At 45.0% G+C, this 16,605-nt stretch overlaps 1 protein-coding gene across 2 annotated transcripts in view; it reads right to left on the reverse strand.

Moving 5' to 3' along the window:
- Window positions 1-9,960, reverse strand: part of PAN2 (poly(A) specific ribonuclease subunit PAN2) — a 29,936-nt gene extending 19,976 nt beyond the window's left edge. Inside the window, exons 1-7 of one of the 2 annotated variants that reach the window (XM_033138627.1) lie at window positions 9,838-9,960; window positions 6,804-7,086; window positions 3,776-3,945; window positions 3,123-3,243; window positions 1,749-1,826; window positions 936-1,203; window positions 398-740 (exon numbers count right to left, since the gene is read on the reverse strand). In XM_033138627.1, coding sequence (XP_032994518.1) covers window positions 398-740; window positions 936-1,203; window positions 1,749-1,826; window positions 3,123-3,243; window positions 3,776-3,945; window positions 6,804-7,073 — 1,250 coding nt within the window. In that variant the 5' untranslated portion in view covers window positions 7,074-7,086; window positions 9,838-9,960. Of the gene's footprint in view, window positions 1-397; window positions 741-935; window positions 1,204-1,748; window positions 1,827-3,122; window positions 3,244-3,775; window positions 3,946-6,803; window positions 7,087-9,833 lie in introns of both variants that reach the window. The other variant, XM_033138628.1, reaches the window with a different exon arrangement.
- Between the last annotated feature and the right edge of the window lie 6,645 nt (window positions 9,961-16,605).

Raw genomic sequence — 16,605 nt, forward strand, 5'->3', positions numbered from 1 at the left:
ACCAAGAACTCTCAAACAAGCACCCAAGGAAGCGGGGGTGGGGAAGCTTTTGCAGCCTGAAAACTTCCAGGGTCCACTTGATGGTGGTGGGAGGGGCAAGCGGTAAAAGTGGGCAGAGAAACCAATGTGAATTTTACCCTTTGTACAGAAGGCTAGTTTCTGCACACACTCCTCTCTATTGCCTATCCAGGCAAGAGGCATTATTAGAACTCAAGGACACATTACGTCCAGACAAAAGAAACACTTAAGGAGAGTACAGAGCCAGAAAGGAGTCTGGCCTGGGGAGAGTACTGAGGGCCAGATAGAGGCCCTCATTTGGCCCCCAGTTCTGAGGTTCCCCACCCCTACACCCTAAAGGTCTGTACTTCTCTTTAGATTTCCTATTCTAAAGAACTACCTGGGAGCAGGGGCAGAGTTGGAAACTGGCCAATCTGACAACAGGGACTCGGTGGTCAGCGGCACAGGTATAAGCGACAGAGGCATGAGATCCTGGTTCCAGTCAAGGTGGGGCAAGGTGTCCACAATGCAAGGCAAAGCAAAGTCAGTCTCCCGGGAGTAGGCATTGAAGGTGATCTCGGGTGAGTCAGTCCACAGGTGGACACAGCCCTCGGAGTCTCCAAAAACCATGGCTTGCTTGCTGGCAGACACATCAAAGCTCATGATCAGCTGGCCCACAGTATTGACATGGAAGATGTCAGCCGGATTGGCCAATCCGGTGGGTTCACAGAACTGACACTGACCTAGAAGGGAAAAGCAAATCAGATGCGTAGTTTCTCTGCAGGTCTTTAATGCAAACTGTCCCGACCTTGACTCAATTCTTCGCACTGCGGGCATCTCTTGAAGGTGGCTAGATTCAAACGGGACAGGACTCTGAAGTCCCAGCACATCCAAAGCAGAAGGTGAGGCCACATGGCCTTGGTGGTCTAGCTACCTACCTGTCTGGGAGATGATGGCAAGGCGAGATGTGTACGTAGGAATGAACTTCAGAAACAGAGGGTCAATGTGGACCTGCAGAGGTGTGATGGCTCGCAGCATGCGCAGGTCATACACCTTGAGGAAGCGATCGCAGGCTAGGCCATTCATTCGGCTGGAGAAGCCACAGGTCACCAGCAGGTTGCCGTGGACATCAAAATCTGACAGACTACCAGAGTAGGCATCAAACTCATGCTCCACAGCAAAAGTGCGGAGATCGCGCAAGGAAACCTAAGGAAGGAACAGAAGACACCCTAATATATCGGATTCAAAAGCACCACGAGAGAACAAAGGAACAGAATGGCCTCGAGTGAATTAACTGGGCATCTTCCTCTCTGTGTTCCTCCTGTAAAGTCCGAGACTTCCTTTGTACATCACTCAGGTGCTGCACATGGCACAAATAAGCCATAGTATGACTTGTCATGTTGTGTGAAGCCAGAATGTGGTTTGTCAACTGCAAACACCAGTCAATCTTACTTGGGGAATGAAAGCTGCTCCCTAAGTCCAAATATAACGATCAGACTCTGTGTGAAGCGTAACCCATCCATACAGATTCCTACTCATTAAAAAAAAATGTTAAAAAAATATTCCAAGCCCAAATTCACCACGTCAAACCAACATATGTGGAAGGTTTGGCACTGGAATGTCTTGCTTCATTTTTAAAGGGAAAAAGAACTGATTTTCATAAGGCACAAACTCTCACTGTGTTACTGAAGAGCCTGTAACTCTCAAACATTTGTGTGTGGGGAGGGTGATGATAAGATGCTCAATGTTACCTTTCCTGATGTGTGGCCACAGAAGAAGAAACGGTTTGACTGTCTCATGATAGTGACCCCGGGCACTTCCACTGTGTACTAAAATAGAGATATAAAAAATGGGATTAAGATCTGGACAGAAGCAAAGCACACCACTATAAATATACAGGTGCTACATTGTTCAGGGGGAAAGGGTGGAACTGCCAAGTGGTGAATGGCTATTATTTCCCACCCAGCACCAAAGGAAGAATTATGTTTGCTTAAAAAGCAAAACAACCTGGATGACAATATAAGGGAAAATAAAAATAATTCAGTGGCAATGCCTTCGAATGGACATCTGTTTGCAAAAACAAAACATGGCATGCAGCCTTCTTCTATCATAAAGATTAAGGATACAAAAAAAAAAACCCTGAGGTCCAGCTCTAAGGGCATTCTAGCAGTTCCCTCACTGCAAGCAGTGAAGTTTCAGGGAACAAGGCAGAGGGACTTCTTGATCGTGGCACCCGCCCTGTGGAATGCCCTCTCATCAGATGTCAAAGAAATTTACAATTATGCAACCTTCCGAAGACATCTGAAGGCAGTCCTGTATCAGGAAGTTTTTAATTTTTGATGACCAACTGTGTTTTTATATTATGTTGGAAGTTGCCCAGAATTGCTGGGGCAACCCAAACGGATGGGTGAGGAATAAGTAACAAAATGTTATTATTATAGCACTACATACAAACAAGATCAAGAAATGTATCTTTCTATCCATCTATTGATCCAGTACATCCAGATAAAACTATGGAAAAGTTCTACAATTTTTGTTACAGAAAAAAACTTACATTACTTTCATACACACTATTATGCTGAGAAGCACCACTTTAAAAAAATGATATTATTAGGGAAACCTATAGAAGTGTTGCAACCATTCTTTTTCTGAAGAATTAAAAAAATGGGAAAGTTAATACATTCTAGAGATTGCTATTTTCATGAGGTCAGAAATAGGAATATTGACATTTCACTTTCTGTTTGAACTTTCAAACTTTTGGCTTCAACCTGTTACTTTTATGTTAAATCAAAATTCTGGTGACAAAATTGTTGTTGTTGTTGTTGTTATCATATCTCCAAAGCATCTCTTTAGGTTGGGAGACAAAAATATTTTGGATTGGCTATAACAGGAGCCAAGGCTACTTGGATACATCATCACAACGAGAAATAAGATCTCCTTCTGCCACTCTGCTACAGAGTTACTACTGTATTTGTTTAAGATTCAACCAGTCATTTTGTTATCCAGTGGAGATTCCTGCTCATCTTTGTGTAAGCTTAACATGGGAAAACCACAACATCTTTGGTTCTGGGTAATCAGAATCAATGCAACGTACTAGGGTCGGATATGTGAGAAGCGTGTGTTACCTTCTGGGTTTCTTGGACTGTATTGAGGTCTATCTCTATCACATGGCTGGTGAGGCCCCCAACAAGCAAGGTGCTGGGATCAGTCAGTAGTAGACTGTGCATGTCCTCACTCTCATCCATGCTAGAGGAGGAGAAAGAGGAACGGTGAGAACCAATGCTGACCTAGTATTTTCCATTCAGTCATTGCTACATGTGAGCTCACCAAGTAAAATCAGTGACACCAGAATCTTGCATCATGAAACCTTTGGGGACCATTCCAGGAAAAAGTAGGTGGCTAAACTGCACTGATGCAAATTTCCCACCTAGAAGTCCTCAAGCAATAATTTTTATAAAGGAAGCAGGAAATGCTACATTGAAGCATGTCCACATGCTTCATGAGGAATAACAGGTTATGACATCAAAGCCCTCTTCTCAAGCTTGCCCTGGAATATACCAAATAATTAAAACCAGCAAATTGTGCACCTCTCACACAGCTTCCCATACCAGATGTGTGACTGTAGGTACATAGTTTTCATAATATTCCTAAGGGTATAACTGGCATTCTTCCAAGTAAACTCTACACAGAGACCAAAGACTGGGCAGGGCCCACAATGACTATCTCACAGCTTTCCAAAAACGCTCAAACCACCACACACCCAGCAGAAGGCACTTACAGGTAATCGAAGATTATAAGTCCCCCTCTGGACATGTATTTGAGGTTGTTTTTGGTCAGGAAGAGTACCCCATTCTCTAGGCTCTGGATCTGTCGAATGTCATCGCTACTATGCACCTGGAAGGAAGAGTAACGTTCCAGGGCTGGGCCGAAGAAAGAAGTGGCGTGACCCTGAAAAAGAGGGATGCAACTCAAGTCACCCTCCCATCTGATTTGACCTGTAACATATCCTGCATGTAGCCAGCTCATTTTAATATTTATGAGGCCTTCTGGCTCAGGGGTCAGCAAACCTTTTCAGCAAGGGGCCGGTCCACTGTCCCTCAGACCTTGTGGAGGGCCGGACTATATTTTGAAAAAAAATATATGAATGAATTCCTATGCCCCACAAATAACCCAGAGATGCATTTTAAATAAAAGCACACATTCTACTCATGTAAAAACACCAAGCAGGCCCCACAAATAACCCCGAGATGCATTTTAAATAAAAGGACACATTCTACTCATGTAAAAACACGCTGATTCCCGGACCGTCCGCGGGTCGCATTTAGAAGGCGACTGGGCCGCATCCAGCCCCCGGGCCTTAGTTTGGGGACCCCTGTTCTGGCTCCTTCATCTACTTTTTTTCCAATCACAGTTTACCTTCTCCGCTGAACAAGCCACATTTCTGTTGAATATAACATTGGAAGTTACAAAGGAATCTTTGACTTACCAGATTTCAAGGGCCAGTTCAACACCTAGAATACAACTACCACAATAAGCAGCACGAGTAACAAACGAAAATACCTCTGGTTATTACCGAATGTAGAGTCAAACCTCAGTTCCTGAACAGCTCCGTTTTGGAACGTTTCGGCTCCTGAACACCGAAAACCCAGAAGTAAATGCTCCAGTTTTGGAACGTTTTTCGGAAGCCAAACATCCAACATGGCTTCTGCTTCAGTTCTCTCACTGTGGGAAGTGAAATTACAGGGAACCAGGCAGAGGACCTTCTTGGTAGTGGCGCCCGCCCCATGCAACACCCTCCCATCGGATGCCAAGGAAATAAACAACTATCTGACTTATAGAAGACATCTGAAGTCAGCCTTGTTTAGGGAAGTTTGTAATGTTTGAAGTTTTATTCTGTTTTTTTGTGTTCTGTTGGGAGCTGCCCATAGTGGCTGAGGAAACCTGATGGGTGGGGTATAATTAATAAAATTATTATTATTATTATTGAGTGCAGGACGCTCCTGCAACCAACAGGAAGCTGCGCCTCAGTTGTCAAACATTTCGGAAGTTTCCGGAACGGATTACATTCGACAACCGAGATTTGACTGTACACACAATTAACGGGGTTACAAGTCTTCACAAGGGAATTCTGTTCTATTCTTGATAATGAACAAGATCTCAGAGAAACTAGAGAAGGCAGACCAACCTCTGCCATCATATAGACAACTAACCTGAAACTACTCCTCACAGCGACTTCCTCAAATGTCACTATGGCCTCTTATCAATATAGAAATATTTTAAGTACAGGTAACTCCCTGTTTGCATGGGGTTTGTTTTCTGGGACAATGTACGTGTCAGCGTGTTCTGCTCCTGCCCTCTTCTGGGGCCAAAAGCTTGCATGTGTCGGCAGTCGCCCATGCCTCGGCACACGCAAAATGGACGTTCCCTGTAAAAAAAATTATCTCACCTCTCTGTCATACAAGATAATCCCAGAATTGCCAATAAAATACATAGACAACTACTAAATTCCCAGTAAAATATCAACGGAGTCTAAAATATAAAATAACAAGCACGATAAAAATAACGTTGTGTATGGACCCAACGGTACCTGCCCATTACATTTACATGACACATTCCCCCAAGTCTACTTCTATAAAATGATCACCAGCAGTTTACATAAGACAAATAAATTTATTCTTAGGACATAGTCACAAGAGGAAAAAACACTAAGAAACCAGTTGCCAATTATTGTAATCTCCTGCAAAGACAGTGTCATAGACCTCGAGAGGTGCTTAACAGGGGTTCATATAGAAATTTGATTCTGGCAATCTGGGGCTTAAAAAAGGCCACAATTTCTTTGCACATTATAAAGACTTTGTATAACTTAAATGGCTACCATCACTTCAAAAACTTTAGAATGGTTTCTCTTGCTCTGCTTTTAAAATGACTTTTCACTTTGACTTTCTCAGTTCGAACTTAGTATCTGAAGATGTATGTTGTTGTCGCCTATGAAAGGTCAAACCATTTCATAATAAAAAGCTTATTCATAAGTAGTCTCCACATACCAAACATTTCTTTTTACCATAGATGATTAATATGCCTTTCATGTTATTATATATTATAAAGGAATCTGAATGTGCAATACACACTCATTTCATTGTTTCATTCATTATTATTTTTTAAAAAAACACCAAAAAACATTGTAAGACTAGAACTAGTACACTGAGAGGCATCTTAGGCCTCAAAGCAGTGGTTCCCAACCTTTTTTTGGCCATGCGGTAATGTGAAGAGGAATCGACCAGCCCTGACATGCCCCACCTAAGGTAAAGGTAAAGGGACCCCTGACCATTAGGTCCAGTCATCTCTAAAATCCTGATCCCACCCACCCGTGACATATAATTCTTATTATTCAAAAAAGTGGACTCCTATTCACGTGGAGGAAGCCTAAAAAGCCATTCACCGTTAATTCATTCTCGAATTGCCCCCCCTTAAAGATCAAATTGCCCCCCTGTGGGACGTATGCCCCACGTTGGGAACCACGGTCTTAAAGACACAGGTGGACAACTTGTGTCTTTCCTGATAGTGCTGATCTCCTTGAGGACAGGATATACACTTAATTTAAAAAAGAAAGTTAGAATTATTGGCATTCTAAGCAGGAACCTACAAGAAAACAAGAATCTTATAGGTGTGTGTAGCCTTCCTCAATGGAGATGAAATCAGCTTGCAGGAGTTAGATCATATCATTAATCCCAACCCTCCTCGATGTATGATCCAGTATATTGTATAACTCTTCTGATCATCACTGACATGTAATGAGAATCCCTTACCCCATGGTTCCCAACCCAGAGCATTTCTTCATGTAGGTCAAAGTGTGAGAAGGAGACAGGAACGCCCACTTCAGAGACAATGGTGTGGAGCTCCGAGTACATGCCCTCCATGATATGCACTGAGTCAGGCACAGGGATGCCCTCCAGTGGAACCCCCTCTGGATCCAGCTCCACATTCTGTAGTAGGCTAGCATTGAGGTGCGGATCCAGAGCAGGATGCAGGGCAGGTACATACTCTGCGAGGGCTGGGTCAAGACCTTCAAAATTCATGGCAGAGGTTTACCTGTAAGGAAGAGAAAGGAATTCAAGAAGACAGAATCTTCCACTACCTGTTCAACGCAAGCATGCTAGAGAAGGTAACATAATGCCTGCTATATACACAATCTCTAATATGGATCAAAGCATAGGGCAGTAACTGCAGCTATAAACATATTAACTGCAGATAAACATAAAGGTAAAGGACCCCTGACAGTTAAGTCCAGTCACGAACGACTCTGGGGTTGCGGCGCTCATCCCGCGGACTATCTCGCCAGAGTGGTGCATGCTCTAGTTATCTCTCGCTTGGATTACTGCAATGTGCTCTATGTGGGGCTACCTTTGAAGGTGACCTGGAAACTACAACTAATCCAGAATGCGGCAGCTAGACTGATGACTGGGAGCGGCAGCCGAGACCACATAACACCGGTCTTGAAAGACCTACATTGGCTCCCAGTACGTTTCAAAGCACAATTCAAAGTGTTGGTGCTGACCTTTAAAGCCCTAAACGGCCTCTGTCCAGTATACCTGAAGGAGCATCTCCACCCCCATCGTTCTGCCCGGACACTGAGGTCCAGTGCTGAGGGCCTTCGGGCGGTTCCCTCGCTGTGAGAAGTCAAGTTACAGGGAACCAGGCAGAGGGCCTTCTCGGTAGTGGCACCCGCCCTGTGGAACGCCCTCTCACCAGATGTCAAAGAGAAAAACAACTACCAGACTTTTAGAAGACATCTCAAGCAGCCCTGTTTAAGGAAGCTTTTAATGGTTAATTGACTATTGCATTTTAATATTCTGTTGGAAGCCGCCCAGAGTGGCTGGAGAAACCCAGCCAGATGGACGAGGTATAAATTATTATTATTATTATTATTATTATTATTATTATTATTACTGGCCGAGGGAGCCAATGTTTGTCCGTAGACAGTTTTTCTAGTGGCCAGCATGACTAAGCCGCTTCAGGCGAAACCAGAGCAGCACACAGAAACACCGTTTACCTTCCCGCCGGAGAGGTACCTATTTATCTACTTGCACCTTGACGTGCTTTCGAACTGCTAGGTTGGCAGGAGCTGGGATTGAACAATGGGAACTCATCCCGTCGGGGGGATTCGAACCCCTGACCTTCCAATCGGCAAGCCCTAGTCTCAGTGATTTACACCACAGCACCACATATTCCCCCATAAAAACTGCTCCAGTGCAGCAATTCCTAAACTAGTTGCTGTAATTGCTAGTGTGCTGTGAAAAATACATTAATTTATTGCATCAATTGGGAACCAAAATATAAAATAAACAATAATAATAATAATAATAATAATAACTATTTATTATTTCTAGCCACTCTGGTTGGCTTCCAACATAAGATTAAAAATACATTAAAACAGTCATTAAAAACTTCCCTAAACAGGGCTCGAGGAGGCTGCCTACTGCACCTCTGCATGACACTATTCTGGTCCTGCCTCTTTCCAAGCAGCCTTCGCAGGAGGTGGGTAATCTTCTGTATCCCTGTAGTGAGCACAATTAAATGTCCAATCACTCTCAGTGCAGAAATGTGGCAGAATTACTAGTCCTCAGAGGCTGCTCACTGCATCTCTCCATGAGTGACTACTCTGAATTTACCTCAGAAAGCATGCTTTGAACAGTAACTCACAAACATACTGGGTGAACTTCTCAGAAGATTGACAATGGTTACTTTTTCATACTACAAAGATAAGACTGTGCATGTATAACACAGGAGTCTATATCCAGTTTTAAGTCAAGGAGAAGGCAAGATTCAACAACCAGAAATCTACCCTAATGGCTGTTTACTCTAAACTGCCACAAGGCAAAGCGAAATTGGACCAGTGGCACCTGTTTCTTTGTCGACAAAAACTCCAGTCAGATAGGAAGAAATGTGCTACTGGCATTGCTGGCACCCCCAGTTTGGTTGCCTGCTTCTTCTTCTTCTTTTTTTAATAAACCTTGCTCCTGAACCTTCAGGCAGAAGCTTGGCTTGCCCTAATTAAACTGGCTAAGGGTTAATTCTTAACATGGGGAGAAATGAATGGATAAATCATTCCGGAAATGACGATTTCAGGCTGCAAGTTAAAAGGCATGGGAGCAGGTTCATGTGAATAACCCAGCCAGATGGACGGGGTATAAATAATAAATTATTATTAATTATTATTATTATTATCATCATCATCATCCTTGATGTACACTAAAACTTCAGCTGGAAAGTCAGCCGACACACATGGGTTGTACCTAGATCTAGCAAGAGTTGCGCCAGTGGCCTCGTTGCCATGTTTCGTTTCGTTTTGGGCAGTGCTGCTGTTTTTGCCGAGAGAAACAGAAAGGCAAGCGAGATGCAAAGGATGATGCAACTCCTCTGTGGTTACACAGAAGCAGCGCTTGCAGCCTGCAGTGCAAGGGAAGGCGAAGGCTGAAGCTGTCCACATCCTCACTTCCAGCCAGAGAACCATAGCAGAAGTCAAAAGTTAAAAGTGCGCCCCCCCCAAAAAAAAGATACAGGCTGAGAGCCGGGCTTGAAAAACTTGTACTGAGCCAAAATCCCAAGGGCCAGGAGATTACCCATGACCCCTTGCGTCACAGGAGCCAACCATCCAGAATCCACTGCGGGCAGAAGGGAAGTGAGACAATGGTAAATTACCCAGACTCTTCTAACACATAACTTGGGGGGTTGGGGGGGGCAAATTAGTCACACCTCTCTACTTCTGAATAACCCCAACTCTCCCCCCCCCCGCCCATGCAAATTATCCCAAGCTCGTTTTCTGGAAGGGGGGTTACCCACAATCCTTTGCTCTTCCGGGTCCCCTTCCCTCCGCCGCTGCCTTTTCCCCACCGCCCTCTTCGCCGCCGCTATGGCAACGCCAGCCCTTCTCATTTCTCCTCCCGCTTCGGCTTCGCCCGCAGCGCCTCAAGCAGGGGAGGGGGTGTGTGCCCGTGTGCCCTCGACCAATGGCGAGGCCGCCTTGGGGAGGGAGCACCCAATCAGAGCGAAGTGGCGGCGGCCGCGCCTCTCTCGTCATTTACATGCATGACGCTGCGTGCGTGCGCCCTGGAGGGATGGCGCTGCGGAAGGGACAAAAAGAGTGGGTTTTTCTTTTTTAGCGGGTGTGAGTCAATGAATTAAAGGGGAAATGTTAACTGTACCTGTGAACTCCGTGGCCCTCAGTTTTGCGTGGGGTGCATTTGGTGGGAGTTGTACCTTTTTGTTTACTCCTGTTAGTCATGAGTAAGGAAAAACCAGGCTTTTGTTGTAGTTTATTTTCCCTGACATGCTATGTCAGGGGGAGGGGAAGCATGTTACTCCACCTGGTTGGCATTTTGCTTGCCTCCAGCCATGCTACTTCATCCTTTAAAAAAAAAAAATCAAAAAGGAATTTAATCTCAGAAATAAATCGAACAGCTGTACTTTCCTATCACAATGAATCAGTGTGTTGCCCGGCATGCAAACCATGCAGCTTCCTTTTGCGCAATGCTGCGAGAAACAGCAGCAACTTTCCATGATCCAGTTGGTTTGGCTAGTTGCCCATATTAGGAGGGGCTGGAGACTGGCAGCATGAGAAGAGCCCTGGGGCATCAGGTCAAATGCTCATCTATTCATCGCCTCAGCCACCACCATCCTCCTCCCCCTCACAGTGGCCAACTCAATCACTATGGGAAGAGCAGAGACAGGAAAAGGCCTTCTGCTGTTGTTGGACTCGTAGGCCTCTTTCCAGCAACTCCTGCAGCCCAGATGGTGCCCAACGTATTGCTCTGCTTTCCTTTGGAACGCATCAGCGAGGTGGGAGTGGGGGGGTTGAGGTCTTGTTGTCTGGGAGGCCCAGGACCTCCATACCCACCGCCCAGGCTTGCGCCCCAGTGAAGTCACTTTGGAGCTATTAACTCAGCAGTTAGACTTCACCCCCAGAAGCGAACTCTGTTGTCTCTCGAGACAGATGCCAACAAAAATATTGCTGCTCCTTGACCATTGGCTATGTTAGCTACAGACCCAAAATTGAAAAAAAACGGTGCACCTAGTTCAGAAGCGGGCTTTGGTCTTTCAAATTACAGTGGCGCCCTGTGCAGGGCCAAAATTCAGCATGCTTTAAATGTATGGGGTTGTAGCTTATTGTGTTCTACTCAAGAGTTGCCCTGTTGAAATTAATGGACCTAAGTTAGTCATGTGTAAACTTCAGTCGGTCTGCTCGGAGTAGAACTATGCGACGCATAGTGTGGGTGTGACCTGAACTTCCTAAGGGATGATCAGACAAAAAAAAGGCTCGCTTCACCTGAAGAGAAAAGTACTGAATGTACTTCAGCATGAGCAATTACGAACTGCTCACTGATAAGTGCCTTTAGGCCCACATTCTCCACTTTCCCAGTAAACCTGGGGTTGCCAAGATTACAAACTGGGTTAGTAGTCCTGTATGGCAGCATTGCAAAAGCCACATGCCTAGTGCCAGTGGTGATTTAGAATTGCCTCCAGATGTCTATGAAAAGAAGCTTTCAATGGGAATAGATAAGAGGACTATTTCAGATTTTGGTGGTGAGAGGAATAGATTATAGTGTGGTACTACATCTGGCAACATCCAGTTTCCACTCTCGGATACATTCAGAGGGGAGCAGTGTATTTTTCAGGGCTTAAATTTTATTGCTTTTTAGTATATTCTACAATATGTACTGTTTGGACTTCTCCACACTTTTTGTCCTGCACTTTTTAGGCACAGGTCCATACCCTCCAACATTTCTCTGATGAAAATAGGGACGTTCTAAGGAAAAGCAGAACATCCCGGGATCGTATCAGAAACTGGGACAGCTTCTGTAAATTCAGGACTGTCCCTGAAAAATAGGGATACTTAGAGGGTCTGCTCTCGGATATGTTCAGAGAAGGAGCAATGTATTTTTCAGATATTTTATTTCATTACTAGTACATTAACCCCGTTAAATTAACGGGCGCTAGAACATATGTGGTCAAAATGTTGCCCTAGCAACGCCGGGGACATGCGCAGAGCTGACTGAGCAGCTCTCGCTTGACATCGCTCGCCCGCCGCCACTTGTAACGGCCGCTGCCGCTTAGAAGTAAGTCCACGCGAGCACGCACCTGCCGCGTGCCCGCGCACACCCGCCGCTTCAACAGTTTCGCCCGGCCGCCCGAAGTCTCTGCGCTCCAAGTCCCAAGGGCTGTCTGTGGGGCACATGCGCAGTAGCGCAATCCCACGGACACAGGGACTGGACGCAGAGACACTTGCACTTTATTATAGGTGATGGTTTTGTATGTTCCATAATATGTATGCATGATATGCACTTTCTAGGCATATCAGAAAGTGCTTTCCTGGTCCATGTCTGATCACTTCCCCCACCCCCTGCTTTCCCCAGGAAAACCCAATCTTTATCTCTGAATTGGTGCAAACAGCAATCCGGGTTTTCCACAGATGGTCATTTTCTCCGATTCAGCGGTGAAGAGTGGTTTTTCACAGGGAAAATAGAGGAGGTAGAGGGTGGGGAAGCGCTCAGGCTAACCAGGGAAACACAGACCTGTGCCTAGAAACATGGAATGGAGGTAAATGTAGATGAATCCTATGTATTAGCAACAGGATAGTCACACATACACAGTGGATACACAGAGATGTGAGACTTTACTTTTTCCTTTTTCCAATGAAAGCCTTTGTCATATTTTATGTGGAATAGAGGCCCATTCAGTATGAAGTGTAGTCATTCGATGCGTGGAATCCAGCGAGCTAGCTGGAGAAGTAGGTGTGTCCTCACACACTCAGAGGGAAGTTCCCCTCCAGCCCATCAAATATGACTTAAGACAAGCTAAGAACAGGGTTTTTTTGATTTCCCACCCCTATTTAGCCACAAATGACTGGTATGGTAATTTATCACGGATGTGTGGTCATGATGGCTACTAGTAACCTTTGTTTACTAATATCCATAGTGGTGTAACTGCGATCAGGGGCGTAGGAAGGGGGGGACAGTGGGGGAGCTCCACCCCGGGTGTCATCCCTAAGGGGAGGTGACAAAATCCCCCCTGGGCAATCCACCACGCCGATCGCACCCCGGGTGGATTGACCCGCCCCCGGGTGCACAGCATATGTGCCGCTCCAGTTACCTGAGTAGCTAGCTCTGCCGCTGGCTGCGACAGCCTGTGTTAGCAACCAAAACAGACTTTTGTGGCACCTTTAAAGATGCGCCCACACAAGGGTGTTCAATGCCTCTGTGGATTGCACAAACCTGACTTTGTTATGTATGCTTTTGTGCCCTTTTGTCCATACATGAATGCTTTTGGTTTTGTGCCTCCAAGTCCCCCCCCCCCGACTTTCTCCAAAATTTATCTTGGTGTTTTTCAATGATATTCTGAACTCCGAATCAATAACTCAAAGGCTGTTAAGAAGCAAGCGGCCTGCAAGCAGTACTTGAAATCAGCTGGGCACGTTTTACGATTGGTGCGAGTCCAACTGCAACCACATGGAGATCTCTAGACGCTAGGTTGGCGACTGGGGAAAGGAAATTGTCACTAAGAGAAGGATCTGAAATATTTTCCTTGAGGCCGGAATTAGGTTTATCCTAGATTGTTTTATTTGATGTTTTAATGTGTTGTAAACAGCTTTGAGATTTGTTCTTTAAAATATAAAGTAGTATAGAAGTGGAAATAATAATAATAATAATAATAATAATAATAATAATAGACATTCCTTTGTGGCGATCACAGCCCAAGTTTAAGGTGCCATCTGGCAATTACATCATATATCTGAGTTTCTAACTTCCTGAAGGTAAAGAAAAGGAGGACTCAGGAGATGAACTGCCATTCCTGAAACCACCCCAAAGCATGCTCCCCTAGCCCAAACCTCAGTTTTTGCACAAACAACTGTTTCAGTAATAAATATATATATTTGTGCCACACAACAGAGAAGCTCAGCCTGCTGGCTATACCCTCAGTGGCAGCAAAGCACCCTGCCACAGAGAGAACTAGCAGCCCACTGAGGCACACCTCACCACAGGGCAAAGGATGGCCAGGCAGGAGGAGACGTCTCTAATCCAGCCTCTACATAGAAAACCACAGAGCACCTTGGAGATAGTTGTAAATAGAACCATCTGTACAAAATGTATGAACATTATGTTTCACACACAAGCACACATAGCCATGGCAGAAAAGGAAGAACAAGCTATTGGGGCAGGGGAGGGATTTAAAGGGTGAGCAGGTGGATTTTTTTTTATTTTTATTTTTTGCTGATTAATGGAAGGGGAAAATAAAATAGCCAAAGTGTGGATACATTCAAATATTTGCAGCTTATACAAAGTACAGTGGTTGTTGTTGTTCAGTCGTTCAGTCGTGTCCGACTCTTCGTGACCCCATGGACCAGAGCACGCCAGGCACGCCTATCCTTCACTGCCTCTCGCAGTTTGGCCAAACTCATGTTAGTAGCTTCGAGAACACTGTCCAACCATCTCATCCTCTGTCGTCCCCTTCTCCTTGTGCCCTCCATCTTTCCCAACATCAGGGTCTTTTCCAGGGAGTCTTCTCTTCTCATGAGGTGGCCAAAGTACTGGAGCCTCAACTTCAGGATCTGTCCTAGTGAGCACTCAGGGCTGATTTCTTTGAGAATGGATAGGTTTGATCTTCTTGCAGTCCATGGGACTCTCAAGAGTCTCCTCCAGCACCATAATTCAAAAGCATCAATTGTTCGGCGATCAGCCTTCTTTATGGTCCAGCTCTCACTTCCGTACATTACTACTGGGAAAACCATAGCTTTAACTATACAGACCTTTGTCGGCAAGGTGATGTCTTTGCTTTTTAAGATGCTGTCTAGGTTTGTCATTGCTTTTCTCCCAAGAAGCAGGCGTCTTCTAATTTCGTGACTGCTGTCACCATCTGCAGTGATCATGGAACCCAAGAAAGTGAAATCTCTCACTGCCTCCATTTCTTCCCCTTCTATTTGCCAGGAGGTGATGGGACCAGTGGCCATGCCTCGGGTTAAGAACTTAATTCGTTCTGGAGGTCCATTCTTAACCTGAAACTGTTCTTAACCTGAAGCACCACTTTAGCTAATGGGACCTCCCACTGCCGCTGCGCCACCACAGCACAATTTATGTTCTTATCCTGAAGCAAAGTTCTTAACCTGAAGCGTTTTTTCTGGGTTAGTGGAGTATGTAACCTCAAGCGTATGTAACCTGAGGTACCACTGTACATTTAAAGCACACACCACCAAGAATTCTGGGAGCTGCAGTTTGTTAAGGGAAATGGGAATAGAAGCTTTGTGAGAGGTAAACTACAGTTCCCAGGATTCTTTGGGGAGTGCTTTCAACGTATGATGGGTAAACAGCCTTTGGGTATGCAATGCAGTATCTATAAATGTTACAGTAACATGTTTAAATAGAATCTCCCTCTGGCGTATTAATACTACTGGCAGCATTCTGATCATATGGTTTCTCTCACTTTGGACATATTATATAATGCTTCCACAAGACTAGAAAGAATCACAGAAAGTTCAAAAGGAGGAGGAAGTTGTAGTGAAAGATTACTAGAGTGCTAAAAATGGTTTAGTGGAGAACAGAGACGAATGAATGAATCTTGGTGATGGTGTAAGAAAACAAATGGCAGGATATGACAACTTATTTGATCACCATTCTGACAGCTTGCAGAAATCTTAAATTTCTGGGCTAGGAATACAATAGGGATTATTGCTGCACTGGAAACTCCAGATAATTATATCACACAAGGACCCCAAATTGACTGAAAGAACGCTCTGTCTAGGAGCTGGCACAATGATTGATCTGGCCCTGCAGGATCGATGCCTCAAAGCCCTCCACGTGTGCTGCATCAGGAAAATTTTGGGAGTCATGTGGCAGGACAGAGTTTCAAGCGAGTATGTGCACTCCTAATTCCCAGCATGTTGCATTCTTGTCCCAACAATGTCTACGCTGGCTTGGTCATGTCCACAAAATGCAAAGTGGCAAGATCCCCAAGGAGCTGGCTTCAGGCACCACCAGGCCCCTTGGCAAACTAACTGCATTACAAAGACGTTGCCAGCCTTCATGTCACGTTTGCAAACATCCACTCTGCCATGTGGGAATCCCTTCCAGACAACCACAGTGCTTGTAGACAAGCAGTCAGGTCATGTATCCATAGCAGTGACCTAAGGAGGAATGACAGCAGGGAGGAGTGCAGAGGGAGGAACAGCAGCATAATCAGATTCCTTCATCTGCCCCAGCTGCAACAAAACATGTCTCGCCTGCATTGGTCTCTACAGCCACAGCAGGCACTGCAACCTTCCAACGGTTTGACCTCACTCCCAAAGGCACACTCCTCTATTGTCTTCCAAGACAGACGGACGCCAACCAACAGCAATGAACCTTGAAGGACAGTGTTTTTGTTCTACTTTTAAATTGTGAATCTGTTTGCCTTCCTGGGCTCCTTTGCAAGGAAGGGCGGGAAAGGAATTTAACAACAACAACAACAACAACACAGCCTCTTTACAAGAAAGCCATTGTATATTAAAAATATACAAATGAATGTGCCTGCATGAGCTATAAAGCAGCAATGATGTAGCAACTTTTCATTTAAGTAAAAAAA

Source organism: Lacerta agilis, chromosome 2 (assembly GCF_009819535.1).
Source record: "Lacerta agilis isolate rLacAgi1 chromosome 2, rLacAgi1.pri, whole genome shotgun sequence".
Classification (NCBI taxonomy): domain Eukaryota; kingdom Metazoa; phylum Chordata; class Lepidosauria; order Squamata; family Lacertidae; genus Lacerta; species Lacerta agilis.